Below are 26,947 nucleotides of genomic sequence, written 5' to 3'. Positions count from 1 at the left end.
TCTGGAAGGGAAAATGGGGATTTATACAGAGGAAGCAAAGCACAGCTTCAACCTTCAGGTTTAGAGGACACTGGGGGGGAAGACAGACAGAAAAAGAGGAGAGAGAAAGAGAGAGAGAGAGAGAGAGGGAGAGAGAGAGAGAGAGAGAGAGGAGTGAGAGACAGAGAAGAGAGAAAAGAGAAGAGAAGGAAAGGGGGGAAAGAGAAAGCGAAGCAGACAGAAAGCAAGGAGAGAGACAGAGAAAGAAAGAGTGAAACGAGAGAGCGAGACAGACAAAGAGAAAGGACCAGAGAGAGAGACAGAAATAGAGAGAAATAGAGAGAAAGAGAGCAAGGAGAGAAGGAGAGGGCTGAGACAGAGAGAAAATAGTGATAGTGAGAGAAACACAGAGAAGAGACAGAAAGAGAGAACAAGAAGAGAAAGGAGAGAGAGGGTGAGGGAGAGAGAGAGAGAGAGGAGAGAGCGAGAGAGGGAGAGCGAGAGATGCTGCCAGCTACAGTTCTGAGGAGTCACTGCGGTGAGCACACAGTCTCACACGAGAGGAAGCACAGCAGGAACAGATGCTGTGCGCTAACACTCAGCGTCACGGCAACTAACGTCATGAAAGGCAAAGGTCATGACTTACGGGATGGAGGAGCATCCAGCTCCGGACGGGCTGGGCTGGGCGAAACAGCCGGATATGAAGGAACCCATGATGGGATCAATCAACTGCTGCTGGAGGAGCAGGAGGAGCAAAGCAGGAAGAAGTGGAGGAGAGAGAGGAGGTGAAGGTAAAGTCCCCTGCTAATAAACTCCATGCACCATGTGATCGCTCCCTCAGCGCCTTGCTTTGACCTACATGAAAGCGACGGAGCGGCCGCTGACACGCAGGTAGCCGTGATTTTTTTTCTGCTTCGTTCATCAGGACGGTGCCTCAGACACCTCAGCCCGATCCGGCTGGACGGGCGCCGCGCCTCCTGCCTCACACTCCATCTGCGGGCCGGACGGAGAGAGAGAGGGGGGCTGGGCCGCACGGCCCCTCCTTACAGAAGAGAGGCAGAAAGAAAAAAGAGAAAGAAGAAAAGGGGGGGGAGGGTGTTACTGAAGGAGTGAATGGAGTGAATTGTGCTGGCCAGGAGGCAGTGATGTCAGCGGGGGCTTTATTTACGTCCGACATGCTGTAGGGAAGCGGTCAGGAGCCTGCTTGGGTGCAGCCTGTGCGGTCTGCTGCTGCTCTGCTGGAGCTATAAATAACTACGGCTCCGTTTCTCGGCTCACATGACCTGATGATGAGGGAAAGCGTCGCATTTAAGCCGCACTTAAGCCACGTTTATGTTTCATGAGCATGCAGGTGAGAGCGCACGGTTCAGCCTTCTGATTCACAAGTACCAATAGGCTTCAATTTACTTCCTTAAGCCTTGCATGCCAGTAAATGTGGGGCGTATTTAAAGCTGCTGTGGTAAACAATACAAAACAGACAACACAGTTGAAACCAGGAGCAGGTCGTGTAAGCTGTGCTGCTATGCTATCTCAAGCACTGACACATGACAAAATTCTATGTAATTTGCTGAAGGATAAGTAAATAGTAAGTCTCCTTTCTGCATGCTTGGTTAATGTTTACAATACTTTTATAAGGAAAGAAAATTCGGAACAGAACAAAACAATCAAAACAAGCTTACATTTACTATGTTAGGAAAACTTTTATCATAGAGTAGCAATACTCAGGTGAAATCATTTACCGTACTACTGAAGGTTTTAATGAAATCTTAAATATTATGTGATATTCTGATACATTTGGACAGTATAATGATACAGAATATGATAATTACCATCTAGCACAAACCATACTTGGCACTGTGCATTTCTGGAGTTTAGCGCACTGAGCGCAGCACTGACAGAGAGTAGACTTTGATGAATCCGCGTGCGCAGCAGTCAGTGCGTGCGGGAGAAAAAAAGCTTGAGTATCGATCTTTTTACACGAGTATTGATCAATATCAATACCAGCGTTGGTATCGATATTATCGATATTTGGATCGATCCACCCACCTGTATTGTCTAGCGCTGGTCTTTGTTGTTTGATTGTGTTTGATGTATTGGTTTGTCTTGACTCTGTTTGGACTGTTTTTGTGGTTCGTTTTTTAATTCTCACTTATGTCTGTCCATCCTGAACTCGGTATCAATTATTGGAGCCTGGACTGTCTTGACTATGACCCTGGATTTGCCCCTGATAAATCTCACTTATCTCAGCATATGCGCCCGCCTCCTCGCTCCGCATTACAACATCCGTCTTACTGAAAATAAAATAAGTAAAAGGTGGTCTTTGACTTTTGCGTACCATCTTTTTGTGCATGAAAACATGAAAAGACCCAGCACATTAATGGTCAAACACATTTGTTTCATTCCATTCCAGCACTAGGAAAAAAGACAAAATATGATTGTGCGCTCCTACTCCAGGCCATCCGGGTTCAGTGAATGCTCGAGGAACTACAACAAGGGCTCTAAAGCTGAGGCCTCTCTTGCTCCACTCATCCAGGAAAGCATGTAAGCTGTCCTGAGGAGGGAGTGCAGGTCTCCAGCAGTCCAACTGACCTTTAATCCATAATGCTCTGAGGAATTTCCTTCAGCTCATAAAAGCTAATCATGTACAGTTCAAACAGAGCCCGCAGCTGGTTGCCTTGGGCTTTTGTGCTGTTCCACCAGGCCAACAGGACGAGTGGAGTATACGGGCAGCAGCAGCAGAGCAGCTGTGTTGTTTAAGTTATAGGCCACATTGTGTTACTGTAAAAATAGAGAAATAATTTCAGCTGGTCTACTTTATGTACAGAATATGCTGGCATAAAATTCAGCAGATGAGCTTAAACCAATGACTACAGGTATGAGCTGCACTGTCAAGTTGTCCAGTATTTGAAATACTCTTAAATGCTCAAAGAATCTCAGGATGACCTTAAACAACAGAGTGCCTAATTTAATAATGTGATCTATGAGATGCCAGTACTATTTTTGTTTCAGCAAAGTACAACAGAAGGTAACAGAAGGCCCTTTTAAGGCCCTATTAATCTGCAATGCGCTGTATCAAAAAGAAATCGCATCATAGTCGAGGATCTTGAAAGTAAAAAGTAAGAATTAAACACCAACAGCCAAAACAAAGCATAAGACAAGGGTCAATGCATTATTTTTCTATGGTGCACAATTTGGGCAAACTTAAACACAATAAAGGTGACAATACATGACAGTTTCTGGGTGGTGCAAATTAAGCAAACATTGATCATACTTATAAACTAAATATTAACAGAATAATTAAATCCATTACTTCATCACAAGTTTCTAAAACCTGCAAGTTGTCCTGAAAAAAAAAAACAAGACTAAGTGACTCTGGTTTAGCTCAGACTGTGAAAGGAGCCAGTGAGGAACACTGCCAGAAACTGAAACTTTGAGCCATCATTTTCCATTCAAAATTGAAAATAGATGCCCTTTTAATGCAGGTTTCAGAAGATGATTCTTCCCTATTGAAAGCCAACAAAACACTTTCAGGCTTTTAGTAATCAGTGCTTAATTCTGCTAGCAGAGATTAGAGAATGTGATCCATCTTTATTTGCTATCAAAGAATAAGTAAGTGACTAATGGGAGAAGAGTGGCTGCTTTTACTCTGGCAGATGTAAGGGTGGGCAAAACGATGATATTTTATCATTACTGTGACAAATTATGCATCAGTACAATTTTCTGAGCATATCTATCATATTATCAGTACTTAAAGCACACTGACTAACTACATTTCATTACAAAGAGATCATAAGTGGTAGAGAAGCACTGAAGTTTCAACTGAAACATTTTTGCCAATATTTGGCTGATTGAAAAAGATGCAGAAAACTTTGGCTTAAAAAAACTGATTAAATATGACTATAACAAAGTGTCAAAATCTGACACTTAAAAAATCATATGAATGATAATGAAAATGAGAAACAGTGAACGCTAAATTTCATGGCACAAACTGTAGCCTAAACACTGTAATGATTTTAGTGAGTTTATTTTATGTAACAGTTTTCATTTAATATCAGCAAATTTAATTATTAATAAACATATACTTTCTTCATTACGTTTGTAGTTTTGTTGTTTTGTATGGAATAGCTAGTTCACTTCAAACCTCTAAAAAATTCAATATCATGATGCATATTCAGAAAATGTCTTGAAATATCGTGGAGTTATGCATTTGCCATGTTGTCCAGATTTACATTGCTGCAGGAGGTGTTGAGATCATGGGGTCTTATTACAGATTCCTGCAGGGGTACCAGAGTCTTTTGGATGTAGTTCATTTTAATATGCTGCAGATGGCGCCATTTAATCAAACATGACCACATGAACTTCTGCCTTGGCTTCATTTAAATGAATTGCGGGCCCCAATAATTCTCTCTCAGACAATACTGTCATACATGTTCAACTAGAGAAAACACTAATGGTCCAAGCTGAAAACCCACTTCAAACAGTTCTGGCCTCTTGTACACAAACTACACTAGCTGTACACTTTCTGTACTGGCAGTGTGTATTACACCTAATCCTGACATGTCATCTAGGAGCCACATGTCAGAATTTATTTTCTAATTTTGTCACAGCAGCATATGTTGAGTGACAGCTCAACTAAAATGAGTCAGACAGTACTGAGGGAATAACTGACAGACAGCCTCTATTCTTGGAACAACATTTTCACCGTTTTAAGGAGAAGGTGGGCAGTAGTCTTTCCACAAGGAGAAAAGGCTAGATCACTTATCAGACCAGCTATGTAACTATGTCATTAACTTTAAATGTAATGTAATTAAATGTAACTACATTTAAATAGTACAGCAACATGATAGTAGTCTTGTAAGGGTTAATATCCTTCACAGAAAATTTGTCTCATTTAGGGTTTTAACTTGAAATTTTGTCACAAAAAAGTATGAAATATATAAAAAGGTATAAAAACTGAGTATAAATGAATTATTCATTAATGGATTTATTATCTTTATCTGTGTGCATTATTATTATTATATCAAATTACTTGTGCATGCAAAAGAAGAGGAGTGTGAGCAATTTTTAATTGCACTGGGCTTCTGTCTCAGATGCAGAAAACAACAATGCTGCAAACACAGGACGAGAGCAATGGTTAAAAAGCCAACACAATCTAGAAAATACCAGAGAGCTCAGTGTGCACGATTTTTTAAGATCAAAAAATGAATGGTGCCAAAATCTATAAAAACAAATGAACATACAACGTTTTTCAAAACAAAGTTCTTCTAGAAAGTTCTTCAAGACTTGTCATTATACATATTATTCTGGGTTCACTATCCAAATGAATCCTTAAAGCAACAGATCGACCAAACATGTTAACGTTGCTAATAACTGGCTGCAAAATTATGACTGATATTATGACATTCTTCAAATCACAACTGTTACCATCAACAATGACTTAGTACCAACTAGCTCCTCTGCATCTGATGTTCTGACTAGGTCCAGTGTTACTATCGGTACTAGCTCATATGAAGAGGCAGCTTCTATTGCGCAAACCTTCTCCTTATTAGACATGAAAACTACTGCCTTTATGTGACTAAATTCATGTAAACATTAATGTAAACCTTTTTTGCTCCTTTTTAAATTGGCCAACATTCATATTTTAGGCTCTCAAACATGTCTGCCCTTAAAAAGCTGCTTTATTCTGAATGAAAAATCTTCAAATGCATTTCTGTGCTCCTAATATTTCAACTGTACTATTGAACTTTGTATTCTGTTAGTACAAGTGTTACAGATGCTTTCAGGTAGCCTGAATTTAAAGTTTGATAGATGTAGCAAGAACAAGTGGGACTTGTCAGAATTTTGCTAATGGTCAATTACTAGAAGGTAACAGGGACCAATTAACATGATTCAATTTGCATAATGATAAATAGTGGTCATTTACTGTTACTGCTTGTTAGCATCCGCTTTTTGATTGAGCTGATGTTTTGAAGACACGACTGTTACAAATACACTGATCTCACCCCTCACAACTTCCATCAGGGCAACAGAGCCTGTACAATGATGCCTGTATGAAGCCAGCTTAGCCTTAAGTCACTCCAACAGCCAAATGTGATGCTGCGTTAGTAAATATCAAATCCTACCTCAGGCAGCCCTGTAGCCAATCTTTTGTGTCCCTGTCCATCACGCCATTGGCCAGTGCTTCTTCACCTTGTCCTATGGTGAAGCCCACTGCCTCACTACCTGTGTCCAGAAAGGATGAGGTGACCTCCAGGGCCGCTTTTCCGCTCTTTCCAGTGGCGGTGACGCTGAGTACCTCCTGTCTACAGCCCATCTCAGCTCCTGGCTCCAGAAACAATCCGCTTTCTTTTAGCCGCTGCTGGATCATGGGTGTGAGAGGCATGTCCAGAGTCAAGGCCGGCTCTGTGTCCAGCTGGGGCCGTGTAGGCTCCAGCTGAGTATCCGTCTCCTCTGCTGAAGATGAGAGTGCATCCAAAGAGTCCAGGCTGCTGTAGTGTGTCCCGCGCAGTCGCTCTGACTCTAGAATGCTCTCGAACTGCCAGCTGAAGACATCCGTAGCCTCTGAACTCTCACTGGCCTTTCCCTCTACACTCCTGCAGGAGGACACAGAGAAATGGGTGGTCAGGAAGGGATGTTAAAGTGCATGAATTCATCACAGTTAAAGGTGGCAGTATTGATTTTCGATTTTAATGATACTCAATAAAGTTTGTGCTCATTTTTTGTATGTGCTCAAATTCTATCTATTTTCAAACAGCCTGCTTGTTTATTCTTTATAATTTACTATTCCGTACATATATTTTTGTGTTTAAAATATAATCAACAGAAAAACATAAATCAAAATGTGGTGTAATGTAAAATGTCATGATGCACTGAACTGTTTCCTAAAGAATCAGCACCATAGTGAAGTCAGAGATGTACACCAGTGGTAGGCTTGTCAAGAAAATGTCACATGCCGGCGAGAAGTTTAAACCTTTGTTGTTTTTGTATCATCTATGACGTGTATCAACATGCATGTTTTCTTCTTACTTTAGTTTACATTTAGTTGCCTCCACCCAAATAAAAGTGCAATCAATTCACATTGAGTTTGTTGCAATGTAAACACATGATTGCTAAAGAAAACAACTGTGGAAAATAGGCCAGCTGAAATAATTATCAGGCAATAGCGACAGGCATACCTAGTGGTGAGGAATTAAAAGTCTCATTAGCATTGTAAATTCTACTAAGAAGCTTCTGCAAAATGTCTTTGCTTATAAACGTTAAAGACACACCAATATGGGAATTCTAGGCTGATTCAGAAAACTATTTCTTTATCTGCGAATGCTGATATCGGTATTAATATAGATCTATTTATGGAATGTAGAAACTAGGACCAAATCTACCTATATTAGCATTATGCATCAGCAAAGTACAGCCCAGCAGCACCTCAACATTTTGCCATCCAGGAGTAAAATAAACGCATCATCAAATTTGGTTCAAATATATTAGTCAAATGTAAATTATCGTTTTATTTTTAAATTGATATTTTAAGCAATTATCTGACGATTTCAGTATCATCATGCATCCTGAATAGAAAGGAATTATGGCTATGGAAAAAAATAAGCTTCCTTATTCCATTGCACAATCTTGCAAGATGTTTTTACATCTTGATCAATCTCATTTTTATGTATGTGGTCTTGGTTGACTCTCTGAAGAAAGCTTTAAAAGCATCACTATTATTATCTGACCTCACCCATCCTAATATCTACTGGCTCAAATCAGCCTAAGCATCAGCTTCCTCTAATGGGCTCTCTCATTTCAGAAGAACAGCTACTGTTTAAAGAGGAAATGCAACTGACCACAACAAGCATAAGCAAATTTGTATAACTTCAGTTCATAATATAACACTGCAGTTAACCACCAAGCTCAGCATTTCAAGAACTTTCTAGTTTAAATCTCTCTTTCAAGCTTTTCTCCTCACTGCAGTACAAAGCAGGGCTGAACAATTCATCATTTTTATACTGGAATTGCAAATTAAGTGCAATTTTCAAACCATAAGCTCTTACATTTTTAATTATACCATTACTCAAAATTGTCTTCAGGTTTAAAGTGGGTAAATTTAACCTAAAAATAGTTCTTGTTAACTGCTGGTGTTCACTATATTCAGTGTTCTATCCCTCAAACCTGAAAAATCAGATGGAATTCATGCAGAAAAATATGACTTAATATTATTATAGTTTAATTATTACTTAATTTAGACAAAATAATTGTATTTCAATTCTAATCCCAATATTGGTGAGAAAATTTGCAATTTTTATTTTCTGCCGCTGTGATGACCATGATGGTCCTCCCCTGCCCATCTGGCCTGCCTCAACATCATGGAATCTAGGTTAGGCCACTGACAGCCTCTAAGGCAATTATGGCTGGGCAATTATGGGTGGGAATCACAGAACACCTCGTGATACTATCATGATACATTGTCCACAATAATGCCATCACTGCAATTTTGTGACACTTGATACATGGCAACACAATCCTCTACAACACATCAAAATATCTGCATAAATGAAAAAAATAAAATACTCATAAATCGGCAAATAGCAAGAATTATGTATTTAACAGTGTCAGTTTCACAGAATTTGACAACCCATATGAAACACTGTACAACAAAGCACAGAGCTTAGCTTCATGCCTCTTTAACACACATACCGACTGCGTGTCATCATTCCAATGTAAAATAGCCATAAACTGCCAGAAACTGCCTCATTAAAATCTTTTCATTTTCATTCATTTTCAATTACACTGTATAATAAGGTGACTACGCCTGTTCATTGTGTCAAATGTCGTGTTTAGAGCAGGGGTCGGTAACATGCAGCTCTTTCCTGCCCTGTTTCAGATTTTTAGGTAAAAATAAAAGAATCCTCCTTTGCAGTAAAATAAAGTAAATCTAAAATACTTAAATGCTGGAATTAATGTAGCAATCTTTAACCCTGAAGTTTGGTACTCAGTGTCAGGTGTGATACCCATCCTCACCACCAGAGGTCAGCCTCACCCAAATACTGACATTCTCCCTCCCTGCACCCTGACCCCTCACCTGCAGCTCATTTCTCCTGACTATTTAAGGACCTTCAGTACACTACTCAGTGTGAAGTATTGCCAGTCTTTCTGTATAGCAAGTCTTGTCTCCTCATTGTTTATGTTTTTGGATTGCCTTGACCCTTTTCTGTACTCTTTGACTCTTCTTCTGGATCTCCCTTTGGTGCTTTTGCTGGTTTGGGATTTTTCTAGTGTTTTGACCTTTGGACTGTTTTTGACTTTGACTCTGGTTTTTGTGTTTTTGGATTAAATGGGAATATGGACTCTAATCAGCCTGGACGGTCTGCCTCACACTCAGACTGCTGGTAACCACAGCAACACAGACAACAATCTTGCCTAGATAGTAGCTAATGAAACGGCAAAGAGAAAGATTTAATACAAACATATATAATTTGGAGACAAAGGGACTTATTTTGTAATCACTCCAGCTTTTCCCTGACACGTTTAATCTTCAAAGAGAAACTGTCAAAAACAAAAAAATCATGAGGCTGAACTCAGCTTCTCATTTGCCAGCTTCTTGTTGAAGTTTTCCTGTTCCACTTTAAATAGTGCAGCAATTCCATTCTGTCACCTCAGGAACCATTTAAGGTGGAACAGGAAAATTTAAACAAGAAGTTGGTGAGTGAGAAGCTGAGATCGGCCTCATAAAACATGGAACGTTGAGAGACGTTTTACAAGAAACGTTTTTTTTTTTGAGTAAAAGTTTCCTGCTGGAGATGCGAGAAAAGCGGCTATAGCGGAGCAAAGTATGTCTGCATTTTTGTTTATATTACATTTTGAGCCTACACTAGGACATTTGCACATATGGACATAAAATGTTGTGGCTCTTAAATTGGTTTTATTTTTGACAAAATGGATTTTCTTAACATTTGGGTTGCTGACCTATGATCTAGGGACGCCTGGCAATAGGTAACACCTATTCCTGAAGTGAGTGTACCGAATTAGCAACTGGTGAAATTACAAGTCTTGGTTGACGAAGAGAACAGTATATTCAATTCATAGAAAAGACCTCAAATATGCATTATTGATATTGAAGCATCTGATTTAAAAAAATCATTTTATCAGCCAGATCTGCTTTGAAATGTTAACTAATCCACTGAAAAAGATCATGTAAAGAGCTGGTACCTTTTTGAGCTATTTTCAGTCGAATCGCTGTCTGGGCTCAGCACACACACCTGTGGCACGGCGACCTTAAATGTGCCGTTGTGTGCAGGCCCATCCACATCCTGAGTCAGCTGCTCCTTCATACTACAGCTTGGCTCTCCATTCACTACTGCCTCCTCCTCTGTCCGGCTCTCCACGAACCTCAGTTTCTTCTGGGGCCGCAGCCTGCCCCCATCTAGGAATGCTGTGAAGATGCCTGGAATCTCTGCCAGGATCTTGCTGGACTCCTCTAGAGATGCATCCAACAGCCCTGCTGTTGAGGAATGCCCACCAAGGCCAGCCTCTTGGATCTCTTCCCCTTTCCGTTCTGTCTCAGTTCCAGGCTGAGGGGAGGGTACTGTGGATTCCTCTGCAGATGTGGATTTGTCTGCAGATGTGCTGAGGGCAGCAGCGGGTTTGTTTTGGCTAGAGGGAGCATTCCTGAGCCCAGCGCTCAGACAGCTCAGCTCCTCTGTGGCTGCAGCCGCTGAGCTGGGGTCCTGAATCAGCGCCTCGCACCACGAATCAAACAACGCGCTGCACGTCAAGAGCGACTCTGCTGGCCTCTCTGATTGGCTGGCATCAGGGCAGCCATTTTGCAGCTCTGAGCCCTGATTGGCCATGCCTGGGGAGGAAGGGAAAGCCCCGCTGTGGCCGTTGCAAGGGATCATGGCCGAGGCGGTGTCTCCTGACGTACTGGCCTGCTGCTCCGGCTCCTGGCCAGTCGATGCAGCATTGTGATTTTGAGCTGTGAGGTCACTTAGCAGGTTGGCCAGTTCCCGGTCAATCTCTAGAAACAATGAGGTCTCATCAATGTCATCATCCTGGATGGACGGATCGTTTGCACTGTTTTCTTCTGGCTGGGGCTGGGAGTTACCTGGAAAGATGGAACACACAGACAGAACAGTTTTCTGTCACAAAAATGAAAGATATAACTTTTTTATTTTTTTTAGTTTTGGTGGTCTACTGGGTCTTTCAGCATTGTTCAGAGTCCCATTTTCTCTAAATCTTATCATTTTTTGATGTCCACTTTTGGAAACTACTAGGCTACTTTCCTCTGACAGAACATACTTATAGTATTAGTATTTATAGCAAATAGTTACAGTATACAGTGTCTGAAATCACATATCAAAGCCTATTTATTTCTATGATTTAACAACTCTAAGTGTGATTTAAGGCCAGAGTGTGATGAGCTAGGCATGCTGTTTGCACCAAGCTAACAGATGTGGTCTAAGTTTCCATTATTTGTTAGCTACATTAGCTACAGGCTCCATAGCAAAGCTAAAGAGGCAAACCTCAGAGAAAACTTTCAGAGAAAGTCTTGGCAGATGGTCTACATTTGGGAAAAGGGGAAAACTGTGTAAACTTGGTTTTTGGCCAAACCATCTTTTTAAGCCAATGATCCACATCTGCACATAACCAGAATCAGTTTAACTTGACTGGAGTTGAATGCATCAGTGCTCAAATAACATAGCCTTTTCCTTTATTTATTTGGTATGTTAAAACTGAATAAGGATTAGGAAGATTAGATATGTATTGCAAACAGGAATGGACTTAAAACACAGCCAAATTCTTTCAAACAAAACACCACTGAGATTCTCGTTTCATACTTTGAGAGACTGCAGTCAGAAGTCTTGACCTCTTATGATCACTGCTTATAAACATGATTTTGTTATCAGATCTTAATATTCCCCTTATAAGACTATTAGCAGTTGACTAACGTGTATGAGACGCTGCTGTTTGAGCTAATCATGAACAGCTCTAGTGTAGTAAGGGAACAGAGCATTACTGTGTACACTCCATAAAGAGAGGCAGAAAGGTGGGAGGGAGGGGTGGGAAAAGCGCCCAGACTAAGCTGTCGCTGGCTGCAGGACATGCAGATGTCTCTTTCACTCCTTTTTGGAGGGGAACAAAAAGAACAGCACAGTCATTTACTTAACAGTGCGCATCTTTTAAATATTAAGCTGGTTTCAAAGCAACTTTTCTTAATGTTAAAAGTTGCTTATGAACTTAATTTCACTTGCATTGCACATTGTAAAGCCTTCTGAAAATCGACTGAAATATTTATCAAACTCAGCTGCAACAGCTGGGAAACAAGTTTCACAGTTCCAAAACAGTCATAACGTACCACGTAGTCATATCTGCTGTTGTCAGTTGCCCTCTTTGACTTCAAAGATCACCCACGCCAGAGTATTAGCTCAGAGTTTATACCTGTACCTAATTAGCAGACATGCTCTCCATGTATTTAAGAACACTGTTCTGTTAGGCTCTGCGCAAAGCTGTTTAGGTAAGACCCTGTAATTAAGTTGGCTTGAAAAAGCCAACTTACTGTTCTTCGTAATCTTCTTATTATTATTATTATTATTAAGTTGGCTTGAAAAAGCCAACTTACTGTTCTTCGTAATCTTCTTATTATTATTATTATTATTATTATTATTATTCTACACTCAAAATTTAAACAGTTTCTCGTCCCACAGTTTTCGAGCTAGAGCCACGAAATTTTACAGGATCGTAGGGCCTATACCCGATTAGGTTGCTTGTGCTTTTCTAAGCGATCCGACGTACGGTTTCCGGAATATTAACGTTCAAAGTGGAATTTTTTCCCCATAGGGAATGAATGGGGAGGCTGTTGGCAGACTGCCAGACATGATGTCACAATGCATCGTTGTCTCACACAACAGGTCCAAACCACGCACGGAGCTCAATGTCTCACCAGCTCACAGCCTTATTCTCAGCAGCTCTGCTAAGGGTTAACTGCGTTTAAGGTGGAATTGCACCAAGACAGCACAGAATTTTAAGGTGGAACTTCAATTTAAGGTGGACCTAACAATAGCATAACAATAAATTTAAGGTGGAACTTCAGTTAAGGTAGCGCTATGTTAAAGGTGGAACGGCTATTAACTTGTCACTAACTTTAAGGTGAGACCACAATTAATATAGCAAAAAAATTAAGGTGGAACTGCTATTAACATAGCACTAAATATGGCACAGTGTTTAAGGTGGAACGTTAATTAACATAGAAACAAAATTAAGGTGGCACACAACTTAAGGTGGAACTTCTTTTAAGGTGACACAGACTTTAAGGTGGAACTGCAATTAACCTAGCACTAAATTTAAGGTGGAACTTCAGTTAACATGGCACAAAATTAAAGGAGGCACAGAATTTAAGGCGGAACTTTAATCAACATAGCAATGAAATTAACATGGCACAGAGCTTACAGTGGAACTTGAAATTACATTGCACTAAATTTAAAGTGGAACAGACTTTAAGGTGGAACTGCAAATAACCTAGCACTAAATTTAAAGTGGAACTTCAGTTAAGGTAGCGCTATGTTAAAGGTGGAACGGCTATTAACTTGTCACTAACTTTAAGGTGAGACCTCAATTAATATAGCAAAAAAATTAAGGTGGAACTGCTATTAACATAGCACTAAATATGGCACAGTGTTTAAGGTGGAACGTTAATTAACATAGAAACAAAATTAAGGTGGCACACAACTTAAGGTGGAACTTCTTTTAAGGTGACACAGACTTTAAGGTGGAACTGCAATTAACCTAGCACTAAATTTAAGGTGGAACTTCAGTTAACAAGGCACAAAATTAAAGGAGGCACAGAATTTAAGATGGAACTTTAATCAACATAGCAATGAAATTAACATGGCACAGAGCTTACAGTGGAACATGAAATGACATTGCACTAAATTTAAGGTGGCACACTGTTTAAGGTGGAACCTTTTTAAGGAGGCACAGAACTTAAGGTTGAACTGCAAATAACCTAGCACTAAATTTAAGGTGGAACTTCAGTTAGCAAGGCACAAAATTAAAGGAGGCATAGAATTTAAGGCGGAACTTTAATCAACATAGCAATGAAATTAAGATGGCACAGACCTTACAGTGGAACCCTAACCCTAACATTGCACTAAATTTAAGGTGGCACAGAATTTAAGGTGGAACCTTTTTAAGGAGGCACAGAACTTAAGGTCGAACTGCAAATAAACTAGCACTGAATTTAAGGTGGCACAGAATTTAGGGTTGAACTCTCTTTAAGGTAGCACCAAATGTAAAGTGGAACTTAGTTTAAAGTAGCTCTAAAATTGACACATTAGCACATGGCAACAAATTACCATCAATCACGGATACTACAGCTTCTGCTTTACAACTTTTTCGCAACATGTCAACAACTATCAACAGTTTTCAACCATTTAAACATTTCAACAACTACCAACCGGTTTCAACCAATTTAACATTTCAAAAACTGTCAACCGGTTTCAACCATTTTAACATTTCAACAACCGTCAACCGGTTTCAACCAATTTAACATTTCAACAACCGTCAACCGGTTTCAACCATTTTAACATTTCAACAACTGTCAACCGGTTTCAACCATTTTAACATTTCAACAACCGTCAACCGGTTTCAACCATTTTAACATTTCAACAACTGTCAACCGGTTTCAACCAGTTGAACATTTCAACAACCGTCAACCGGTTTCAACCAGTTGAACATTTAAACAACTATCAACCGGTTTCAACCAATTTAGCGTTTTAACTTACTTAACAGGCTTTTTCAAGCCAACTTAAAGTTCGTTCACGAACTTTCCCCTTCTAGTTATTATTATTATTCTACACTCAAAATTTAAACAGTTTCTCGTCCCACAGTTTTCGAGCTAGAGCCACGAAATTTTACAGGATCGTAGGGCCTATACCCGATTAGGTTGCTTGTGCTTTTCTAAGCGATCCGACGTACGGTTTCCGGAATATTAACGTTCAAAGTGGAATTTTTTCCCCATAGGGAATGAATGGGGAGGCTGTTGGCAGACTGCCAGACATGATGTCACAATGCATCGTTGTCTCACACAACAGGTCCAAACCACGCACGGAGCTCAATGTCTCACCAGCTCACAGCCTTATTCTCAGCAGCTCTGCTAAGGGTTAACTGCGTTTAAGGTGGAATTGCACCAAGACAGCACAGAATTTTAAGGTGGAACTTCAATTTAAGGTGGACCTAACAATAGCATAACAATAAATTTAAGGTGGAACTTCAGTTAAGGTAGCGCTATGTTAAAGGTGGAACGGCTATTAACTTGTCACTAACTTTAAGGTGAGACCACAATTAATATAGCAAAAAAATTAAGGTGGAACTGCTATTAACATAGCACTAAATATGGCACAGTGTTTAAGGTGGAACGTTAATTAACATAGAAACAAAATTAAGGTGGCACACAACTTAAGGTGGAACTTCTTTTAAGGTGACACAGACTTTAAGGTGGAACTGCAATTAACCTAGCACTAAATTTAAGGTGGAACTTCAGTTAACATGGCACAAAATTAAAGGAGGCACAGAATTTAAGGCGGAACTTTAATCAACATAGCAATGAAATTAACATGGCACAGAGCTTACAGTGGAACTTGAAATTACATTGCACTAAATTTAAAGTGGAACAGACTTTAAGGTGGAACTGCAAATAACCTAGCACTAAATTTAAAGTGGAACTTCAGTTAAGGTAGCGCTATGTTAAAGGTGGAACGGCTATTAACTTGTCACTAACTTTAAGGTGAGACCTCAATTAATATAGCAAAAAAATTAAGGTGGAACTGCTATTAACATAGCACTAAATATGGCACAGTGTTTAAGGTGGAACGTTAATTAACATAGAAACAAAATTAAGGTGGCACACAACTTAAGGTGGAACTTCTTTTAAGGTGACACAGACTTTAAGGTGGAACTGCAATTAACCTAGCACTAAATTTAAGGTGGAACTTCAGTTAACAAGGCACAAAATTAAAGGAGGCACAGAATTTAAGATGGAACTTTAATCAACATAGCAATGAAATTAACATGGCACAGAGCTTACAGTGGAACATGAAATGACATTGCACTAAATTTAAGGTGGCACACTGTTTAAGGTGGAACCTTTTTAAGGAGGCACAGAACTTAAGGTTGAACTGCAAATAACCTAGCACTAAATTTAAGGTGGAACTTCAGTTAGCAAGGCACAAAATTAAAGGAGGCATAGAATTTAAGGCGGAACTTTAATCAACATAGCAATGAAATTAAGATGGCACAGACCTTACAGTGGAACCCTAACCCTAACATTGCACTAAATTTAAGGTGGCACAGAATTTAAGGTGGAACCTTTTTAAGGAGGCACAGAACTTAAGGTCGAACTGCAAATAAACTAGCACTGAATTTAAGGTGGCACAGAATTTAGGGTTGAACTCTCTTTAAGGTAGCACCAAATGTAAAGTGGAACTTAGTTTAAAGTAGCTCTAAAATTGACACATTAGCACATGGCAACAAATTACCATCAATCACGGATACTACAGCTTCTGCTTTACAACTTTTTCGCAACATGTCAACAACTATCAACAGTTTTCAACCATTTAAACATTTCAACAACTACCAACCGGTTTCAACCAATTTAACATTTCAAAAACTGTCAACCGGTTTCAACCATTTTAACATTTCAACAACCGTCAACCGGTTTCAACCAATTTAACATTTCAACAACCGTCAACCGGTTTCAACCATTTTAACATTTCAACAACTGTCAACCGGTTTCAACCATTTTAACATTTCAACAACCGTCAACCGGTTTCAACCATTTTAACATTTCAACAACTGTCAACCGGTTTCAACCAGTTGAACATTTCAACAACCGTCAACCGGTTTCAACCAGTTGAACATTTAAACAACTATCAACCGGTTTCAACCAATTTAGCGTTTTAACTTACTTAACAGGCTTTTTCAAGCCAACTTAAAGTTCGTTCACGAACTTTCCCCTTCTAGTTCTGATTGTTGCTATTGTTATAGTAGTTCTAGTTATGACTCTTCACACCCTGCTCTGGTTTTTGGGCTGTTTGCTTGTCTCTCTAGAGATTGTCTGGTAATGATCCTGCCTGGAAATAACCTGCACTTGATTCCTAACCCTCATCATGATTACCTTTATGACAATCAATGCAAGAAAGACACTAGGGTGGCATCTTGCAATACACACACACACACACATCTTCTAAGCCGCTTCTCATTCTGGGTCATGGGGGAAGCTGGAGCCTACCCCAGTAGTCATTGGGTGGAAGGCAGTACACACCCTGGACAGGTCATCAGTCCATCGCAGGGCAGTCTCTTGCAATAATGCTTCTTATTTGCTGTTAGCCAGTTGACTATCTAGTGATCTATCCAGTTAAAGTTAACATGACAGCTGTTTAAATGGCTGCTTGTACCTGTTTTGGTTTGCAGTGTAAGCCCCCTGTATTGTTATCAATATAGCTATGTTATTCATTTTCACTTTTCTACAGATACAACTGACAGAAAAACAGAAATGTAGACAAAATGAAAGATGATTTGTTTGTTAGACGATGTTATTTGCTGAGGTCTGCGTCATATCTCTGCAACCAAATGAGATGAGTTTTCTTCAAACCATTCAAAACACACTGATTCCAAACTTCTGAATGGTATTGCAAATTCAAGCTTAAAAGTTCAAAACAACCTGCATTTGTCCTCATTTAAACTCCTTTCAGATGTGTTCTGTTGTACAGAATGAAATGTTAATGAATGAAACCTGGAGAAAGGATTAGTTGACATTCTACAAGACTGAACTGCTTGGATTAGAAGAGGCTTTGCTTTTTCACAGCTTTGAGCGCCTGCTGAATACAGAAGATATCAGTGGGACTGAAAAGTCACTTGGCGATGAAAACAAGGCACTTTTGATCATCATGCCAGAAGGGACTGATTTTTGAGGCCCTGTAAAACAGCATCTCTTCACAAGGTGGCAGCATCTGCCAGCTTTCCCCTCAATGGAAACATGTATACACAGCATCTCAATAAAAATGTTTATGTGCATTTTTATGTTGTTGGTACAAAACAAAATGCTTAATACACTGTAAACAAATGCCATGGCACATCCCCTCAAACACCATTATCATGGAGAAAAAAACTTCCACAAAAAGAAAAAAACACAAGAAAACAACACAAAAGGGCTGTAGGCAGTCATTTTTTTTCATAATCTATTCATGCGCACTGCGTATTTATTTTCAGTGCTTGTTGTTTTATTGATGAGTTTAGCTACTTTGACAGGCGAAGCATCTATTTCTATGCTACATGAGAAAAACTAATTACATACAGTTTTAATCATTAATTAAAACAGCAAAATCCCATGTGGCTGCATCTTTTATGATAACGACTCCTGCAAAAACACTGTACTTTTGTAGGTCAATACAAATCAAACTACTTCAGCTAAAACGTGTTTTGTGTGTCTCTATAGTTCTGAATCACATCAGACCACTTTAAAAGGTTCAATAATAACCTTTAAAATGTCATGAGGCAATTCAGACATATGTTGAGTCTGAACAGCCATCAATAAAAGTGCACTATGTTTGGCCCAAAGTTCACTCAAAGCACATACCGAATTGCTAACACATGTTCATACTTTTCCTAATGGAACAAAAATTATTGCAATACTGATTTTAGGAATGGAAGGACAACACGTAAACCCTACAATGTACAAAATACAGAGATTTCTTAAGTTCTTATACATTTTCCACTGTTACATAATACAGCTCAAGAGAAAATCCACTATTGATATACTAAAAAAACACATTATTAGGTTCTACAATAAATAGTAGACAAAGCCCATTAGTCATTAGCAACACTGATCATGGACAAATGTTGAGGCAGTCATTTACATAAAAGCAGGGTTTTTTTTAGGGCAGATACAGATATAGATGATAAGTAAACAAAGAGGTCAATACCTGATATATGGAACCGATATTCATTTGCCATCGTTCATAGCAGAGGTTCGCATCTTGGGTGTCGCAATCCCCTTGGGGGTTGCGACACGGTCCCAGAGCAGGTTGCGAGAGCAACGCATGCACTTGTCAAAATTATTTGGTGTCATCAAGCACAGAGAAAATAATTTTGAGAAGTGCATGTAAGCTCTGCTGAATGTGCCGGCCGCAGGAGACAGGCTAACGGCTATTATCAATTTATAGTGGGTGAGCTCGTTACTGAGAGAGCGTCTTGACCACAAAATTTGCTGATGTATTTTTTCAGCACCATGCAACAGATTTGTGGCTTATGCTAGCTGAGGAACGCAGGCCCTAGTAAGTGAGCAGACTTACTGTTCGATTATTCTTCTGTAATTTCTTTCATTTGTATACTGGTGTATGTGGGCCTGTAGGGCCAGGGAGGTGGGTTGGCAAGAGGGGTTTGTAAAATATTTTCATTTCTCTAGAAAAGAGTCGCACTGTGAAAAAGTATGACCCTGGTTTGTACTGCAGAAATTTACAGGAACACAGTCCCTTCACAAAATGGAACATTATGGAACATAATAGAACATAACATTTAGAGACCCCTTCACTCAAAAATCCATCCATCCATTTTCTAAACCGCATCTCCGTCAGGGTCGCGGGGGGGTGCTGGAGGGCAGGAAGGCATCACTCAAAAATGTGTTCTTTAATGGTAATCTTGCTCCTCTTAGATGGTTTATTATCATTATATAGACTGTAATTTGTGTTGTGTGTTAATATAGCACACATTCATATTTTCTCATTGAGAACACAGGCTTACTGAGTACATCTGAAAAAAGTGATTTCTAAGGTGCTACATAGCAGTTTAGTTTTGCACGTCACAAACAAGTGGGCGGCATGAGGCCAGTGCCCAAGCCCCAAGCGCCAATAAGGGGAGTGATGAGGCTTACGCATATGCTGAGATAAGCAACTTTTATTGAGGGCAAATCCAGGGTCATGGTCATGACAGTTCAGGTAGCCAATACAAAGAGCTGGAGGGACAGACATGACAAAGAACACAGAAATCCAAATACTTAACGAAACACTTCGAACAGAAGCAAAACATCAAACAATCAAACAAAGACCAGCAAAAACTAGGGGCAAACACTGAGCTTAAATAATCACAGGGATGATGAGGGACAGGTGGGAAACATGTGAAAAGAATCAGGGGTGGAGTCAAGAAAACAAGGGGGCAGGTCTGAACCAAAACAAACGCACATGGAAGATCAAAAGTAAACAAAAAGCACATGGAGGAGTGGGAGGAGCCAACTGTGACAGAGCTAGCGCCAGAAGCTAAACGGCTGTACACACAACCAGTGATAAAGAAACCTCACAGATGTAAGTTTAGAGAACAAACACTCGAATCTAAGCGGTTAAATCTGTGTATTTGTGTTTGGAGCTGTTAGCCTAAGCTACACTTAATTCTTATCCTCATTATCACCAAAGGCTAACGTTAGCTTAGCAAGAAGGTTAAACCACCAGCAGTTCATGCCCACTGACGCTGCACTGAGGCAAGTTTAGAGTGAGATCGAGTGGCTGGTGCCAAAGTGACAGAAAGACAGAAGCTTTCTGGTTATAAAAGTTAAAGCAGGACTGTGTTTTTGTTTCTGCTCTGTCTCATCTTATAAAACATAGAGATGTGCAGAGTAGTGGGGGGAAAAGGGTGGGATTTAGAAACCAAGCAGCAAGAGGGCATTTACCATTTACATAATCATACATATTCATACAGTTTTGCATTCTTAATGAGTGTTGAGGTTTAGGGATGCTACTATTCCATGTTCAGTTGTTTCTTGGGCATAAGAATATATAAAATATGTAACAATTTATTATTCAACACAAATGTATTTTTTTTCATTATTAGTTCATGGGTCCTTTAATGAAGTACTAAACTACACATCTGAACATTATAAAAATAAAGTGCATGGAGCTTCCAGATAGTATAAATGTATGGAAATGATTGGGAAAAAATTTAGGGATTTGGGGAAACATTAAAGGGAAATTAAAAGTAAAATTAACAAGCACCCAAACATTTGGATAAGAGTAACATTTTAAAATGAACTTTAAATAGCTACAATATGTTGATTTGGATGACTGAAAAATGATAAATATCAGCTAAAGTTATGAGCCAGGCTGATGTTCAGTAGACTCTATGGATCTGCGTGTTGTGCTGACTGAAGTGCTCGACATCATCTCATCGAATATGAAAGCTGCACTCAGTAATGAGAGGGACTTCCGCACAAATGATTTGCATGGTTCATATTGACAGTAACATCTGTACATTTGCACTTGAATTGAGTATTACTTTGGAATTGGACTGCATTTTTCAGTTCTTTGACTAAAATGTTTTTAAGTTTATTTTTTGGGAACCCCCTTCTATTTTGTTTATGTTGTCACATGCATTTTTTATGGATGTGGATGGATATGGATATGCATTTTGACTGCCATGGATGGACAGTTCTGTCATAGTGCAGCGCTGTGGACTTCCTCAGCAATGCACATTAAGTGCATGTGTCTACAAGTTCACGGAAGACCAGAGATTTAGAACAGAGAGCACTTGAATGATGGGGGTAGTGTGATGGGGCAAAGTGCAAGGAAACCATAACAGGCATAACTTCAATGAGTCAGTTAATCAAATAACAGTGGACATGAATTAATTAAAAGCATGAGTTGTGACTGATATTTTTTTCTTATTTTAACTCACACAAGGAACTGAATATACCAATAGCACACAGTCCCATAACAAGCTCAACTGTCATTCAAGAAAATGAGGACATTAGCCTGGATCCTGCAGTTCCAGAGATGGCATTTATGTAGGTCAAGAGAATTATGTCAAGATCTCTAAGACAGAGCATTCAGAGAGCCGTACTTTAATGGAGCTTGAGATGTCTGTAGGGAAAAGTCAACAGGCATGGCCAAGTGAGGGCAACTGAAGTTCACTGAAGGGGCAGGAGACCTGAAGTGTACCTTTCCCCTATAACATCCATCATGTCAGCACAGAACACTGGTGGGAGCAACTGACTGACAACCAATGAGGCAACCAGAGACTGACTAGAGCCAAGATGTGAACCGCTGTAAAGTGTAACAGCTTATTGTGAGGTTTGAGGCTGGGATCAGCTTCTTTATTTAACATATCAGTACTCTTATTAGAAAGAAGCTATCAGTCATAAAGGAACAGTTAATAAATCATTCTCTATTTCTAATATTCTAGTCACCACTGCTAACTCTTAAATAATTTATTGGGTTCCACTTTTTGGTAGAATCCTACAATAATAATAACATTAGTTTTGATGGGTATTGGGCCAAAATCAGCAGAAAATACTAGATCGTCTATCAGGGGAGAAAAGCTGTTCTTTGTTTTACTGTGATAATGTAGACAACACAACTTTGCAGAATCAAGTCCCTGTTTACTCACTTCTTGCATCTTGAGTATCAGGATTACAGTGGGGCAAAAAAGTATTTAGTCAGCCACTGATTGTGCAAGTTCTCCTACTTAGAAAGATGAAAGAGGTCTGTAATTTTTATCATAGGTACACTTCAACTATGAGAGACAATATGAGAAAAAAAAATCACATTGTAGGATTTTTAAAGAATTTATTTGTAAATTATGCTGGAAAATAAGTATTTGGTCAATAACAAAAGTTCAACTCAATACTTTGTAACATAACCTTTGTTGGCAATGACAGAGGTCAAAAAATCTCATGATATATGGCCCCGTTCATTCTTCCCTCAACACGGATCAGTCGTCCTGTCCCCTTTGCAGAAAAACAGCCCCAAAGCATGATGTTTGCACCCCCATTCTTCACAGTAGGTATGGTGTTCTTGGGAGGTAACTCTGCATTTTTCTTCCTCCAAACACGAGTTTAGTTTTTACCAAAAAGTTCTATTTTGGTTTCATCTGACCACATGATATTCTCCCAATCCTCTTCTGGATCTTCCATATGCTCTCTGGCAAACTTCAGATGGGCCTGGACATGTACTGGCTTAAGCAGGGGGACACACCTGGTACTGCAGGATTTGAGTCCCTCTCGGCGTAGTGTGTTACTGAGGGTAGCCAGCTCTCTGCAGGTCATTCATTAGGTCCCTCTGTGTAGTTCACAGTAGATTTTTGTTCACCATTCTCATGATCATTTTGACCCCACAGGATGAGATCTTGCGTGGGGCCCCAGATCGAGGGAGATTATCAATGGTTTTGTATGTCTTCCATTTTCTTACAATTGCTCCCACAGTTGATTTATTCACACCAATCGGCTTGCCTATTGTAGATTTACTCTTCCCAGCCTGGTGCAGTTCTAAAATTTTCTTCCTGGTGTCCTTTGACAGCTCTTTGGTCTTGACCATGGTTGAGTTTGGAGTCTGACTGTTTGAGGCTGTGGACAGGTGTCTTTTATACAGATATCAAGGTCAAACAGGTGCCATTAATACAGGTAAAGAGTGGAGGACTGAAGAGCTTCTTAAAGAAGAAGTTACAGGTCTGTGAGAGCCAGAAATCTTACTTGTTTGTGGGTGACCAAATATTTATTTTCCACCATAATTTACAAATAAATTCTTTAAAAATCCTACAATGTGATTTCCAGGATTTTTTTTCCTCATTTTGTCTCTCATAGTTGAAGAGTACCTATGATGAAAATTACAGACATCTCTCATCTTTCTAAGTAGGAGAACTTGCACAATCAGTGGCTGACTAAATACTTTTTTGCCCCACTGTATATCTGGATTAGGCCAAGCCACATAAAACTGCAAGTGTAAACGCACCCAAGACAGATTTAACACAGATACAAATCCAATCATTCAAACGAATATCTGTATCTGTGTTAAATGTGTCTTGTGTCAAATATGTTGTGCATTTGAGTCACAATACAGCACTGTAAATACATCCATCTCTCACAGAAACATTTAACAACCAAACCTCCACCCCATGTAGTGCATCACTGTCTGTTAGGAAGATAATCATGGAGGATGCACATAGTTGGGGGACAAAACGAGATGCTTAACAGCAAGATAGGCCGACACTACTGTGTAATACAAACTGCAGATGACCAAATAAACACACGTTAACTGGTTGCTGTGAGCAGATTTTCATATTTGATATTCGTCCCACACATCAATGAGATTTCAGTCTGACTGAACAGAGACACATTTGACTACCAAGTGTAAATGCAGGTGGCTAAAATCTTATCAAGATACAATCCAGATACTAGTCACATGAAGTGATCAGGCATAAACAGTGTCTTAGAGCCCATGTGGGAATAGTGTCCTTTGCTGTTTGGGACTGATTGCATATATGGTTTTCGTGCAGCGTTGATTCCAACCTGATTTATTATCTCATAGGAAATGAACTGGTGGAATGTCAAGAAAATTCTAATCTAAGATGCTGCTCTCCAAAGCCTGGTGTGTACCAAATAAAGAGACTGAGACCAACTGAGCAGGTCAGTGAGGGAGACTTGAAGTCATTAAAAATACTCAATATGTATTTGAATTTTGTATTTGAATATGTACATATTTGCCTACACATATAGATTTTATTATGTAATAATCTTCTCCAAGATTTCTCTACAGTAACACAGGGAGTCTTATGACTTATTGCTCTAATATCACAAGACAGATAAACGATAAAATGAGCCCAGATAGAATAGAGAACATGATTCAGAAACTTTGGTGAACATTAATTATCACACTTATGTGACAAAATCCACCCAGTCAGTTGTGACTTTTTATCCGTAAGACTTTTGTTTACATCTTTTGGCTCAATATTATACATGTCAGTATGAATGTTATGTGAACCAGAACTAAAACTTAGCAATGTATCATTTTAGGATTTAGTCCCCACCACACACCCAAAGTATAAACAGTATATTACAGACTTATATACATTTCCAGAATGTATAAGAAAGTATATTTACACACACAGATATAAACACCATTGTTGATAATATAGCCATGGCCAAGCAACACCTGAGCAATCACAGAGGATAACACATAAATGGCCTACCGACACCACAGCAACCACCTGGGATAGCATAACAATGGCTGAGCAGCACCTTTGCATCCACCACGAATACCACAGCAACAGCCTAGCAACACCTTAACAAACAACTGGGATTCCATAGCAATGACAAAGCCAAACTTTAGCAAACACTTAGGATAAAACCACTTAAGATAAAAAAACAACAGCCTAGCAACATCATAGCAACCACTTAGGATCATGTAGCAACAGCCTACCAATATCTTAGCAACTACCTGGGACAACATGCCACACTTTAGCAACCACCTGGGATTTCACAGCAATGGCTTTGTCAAGTCAACATCAGGTTCAATGACAAAATTCTCCCTCCAGTTAGACATCTACGGAGCCCTGCTGGTGACATCCTGTATAAATAAAAAATAATGCATGGTCATGTCTTATTAATGCGTGGGAACGAGATCCTAATGCGTGGCCACGACTTGGTAAGGCGTGGGAATGAGATGATTAAGTAATGGCCACAACTTAGTAAGGCGTGGGAACAAGATTGTGGCTTACCAATTCGCCACGCATTAGGATCTCGTTCCCATGCTTTACAAAGTTGTGGCCATGACTTAATCATCTCATTCCCACGCCTTACCAAGTCATGGCCACGCATTATTTTTATTTATACAGGATGTCACCAGTAGGGCTCCGTAGACATCAGAATTTTTGGCTTCTTAAAATCAGTTCATTTTTAATATGCAGAATTTCCAGAGTCACATTTGAATTTAGGTGAAGTCAACTGATCCCCCATCTTTAAAACATTATCTATGTTACTATGCTGCTCACATATGAAATTACAACAATAACGACAGCTCTTCTCTGAAGCGCTCTTATTACGCTGGAGTATACCTACCATTCATTCCACCACAGAAACTTTTGAAAATTTTGTAGTGGTCAAGGTGCAAAGTGGTGACTGTGCTTTATGATTGTGAATTGCTTTTTAATTAATGCTTTACAGGAAATAAAACAAGAAGTTTCAAAGGTTCCTACCACTGTCTGATGAACTTGAGTCGTCTGTCTTTCCGAAGAGAAACTCGTACTTGGCCTTGGCAACACTCTGGGCATGGGAAGAGGAGCTGTTGACCCAAACAAACGTCTCAGCCTGCAGAAAGAGACCTGATTAAGACACACTGCAACATCAATGAAGACTTACACTGTGATGTAAAATGCTGATGAGAAATATTCAAGTGATCATTACTAGCTACTCAATTAAAAAATGTTCACATTCTCTGTGAATCTATAATGGTTGGCAATTTATTGTCCACTTTTATTTTTAGTGGTTGGCCTTTTTAAAAACTCTAAAAAATTTGTAGATTCCTCATTGGCTGAGACAATCACATAGTGACAGTCCTACATTGAGCTGGATCTCAAGCCAGATAATGTGCGCTTCCCTTTCAATCAAAAGATCTCATTTCAACATTTCATACTGCTGAGTTACTCTTTAAATCTAGGATGAGACATGGACAGCAGGCCACTGCTTTGAAAATATCACCGTAAATTTCAAGCTACAAGCTAAGCCTGGAGTTCCCACAGCACTAAAAGGTTAAACTGTTGACGGAGCAGTTGCTATGGCTTCGTATGATTGGACGGGGAATGCAGGCATCTATTCCCAGAGAGTGCTCTTGCACTAGGTCCCCATACTCATTTTTTAATCAAGGGCTTTTGTAGCTGCCGAGTAATTGACTCAGTGCTACCCACACAGTCAGTTATTAGAAATCCCAGACCAAGTCCAAAGAGAGAGAAACAGTCTCCGTTTTACAGTTTAGGCATAGCTCACACCTCAGTCTGTAGCTCATATAATCAAAGAGTTGCATATATGAGAAAATGAAAAAATAAAAAAATAAAGCTGTCATAAAGGCGGGCAGTTATTTATATTTTACGCAATTTATTTTTTCATTATATTCCTTCATTTGAACTACATGCTGTCTCACAAAACTTTACCAGCTGATACCTTCACTGTATT

General features: G+C 39.5%; 1 protein-coding gene and 1 long non-coding RNA gene across 6 annotated transcripts in view; one reads left to right on the top strand and one right to left on the bottom strand.

The window, feature by feature from the left end:
* Positions 1 to 26,947, bottom strand: part of psd3l (pleckstrin and Sec7 domain containing 3, like) — a 169,894-nt gene that overhangs the window by 115,644 nt on the left and 27,303 nt on the right. For 3 of the 5 annotated variants that reach the window (XM_017697285.2, XM_017697286.2, XM_037547380.1), the window contains 3 exons: positions 25,975 to 26,086; positions 10,177 to 11,071; positions 6,102 to 6,572 (listed from right to left, as the gene is read on the bottom strand). In XM_017697285.2, the coding sequence (XP_017552774.2) occupies positions 6,102 to 6,572; positions 10,177 to 11,071; positions 25,975 to 26,086 (1,478 nt within the window). Of the gene's footprint in view, positions 1 to 625; positions 940 to 6,101; positions 6,573 to 10,176; positions 11,072 to 25,974; positions 26,087 to 26,947 lie in introns of those variants that run through there. The other 2 variants (XM_037547381.1, XM_037547382.1) reach the window with 1 other exon arrangement.
* LOC108427271 lies at positions 630 to 26,856 on the top strand. Its single transcript, XR_001857838.2, has 4 exons — positions 630 to 770; positions 905 to 1,330; positions 24,309 to 24,406; positions 25,943 to 26,856. It is a non-coding gene; the product is annotated as an uncharacterized LOC108427271 (long non-coding RNA).

Source organism: Pygocentrus nattereri, chromosome 18 (genome assembly GCF_015220715.1).
Source record: "Pygocentrus nattereri isolate fPygNat1 chromosome 18, fPygNat1.pri, whole genome shotgun sequence".
In the NCBI taxonomy this organism is placed as follows: domain Eukaryota; kingdom Metazoa; phylum Chordata; class Actinopteri; order Characiformes; family Serrasalmidae; genus Pygocentrus; species Pygocentrus nattereri.
Note: the sequence above shows the minus strand (reverse complement) of the source record. Positions and strands in the feature narration are given on the sequence as shown.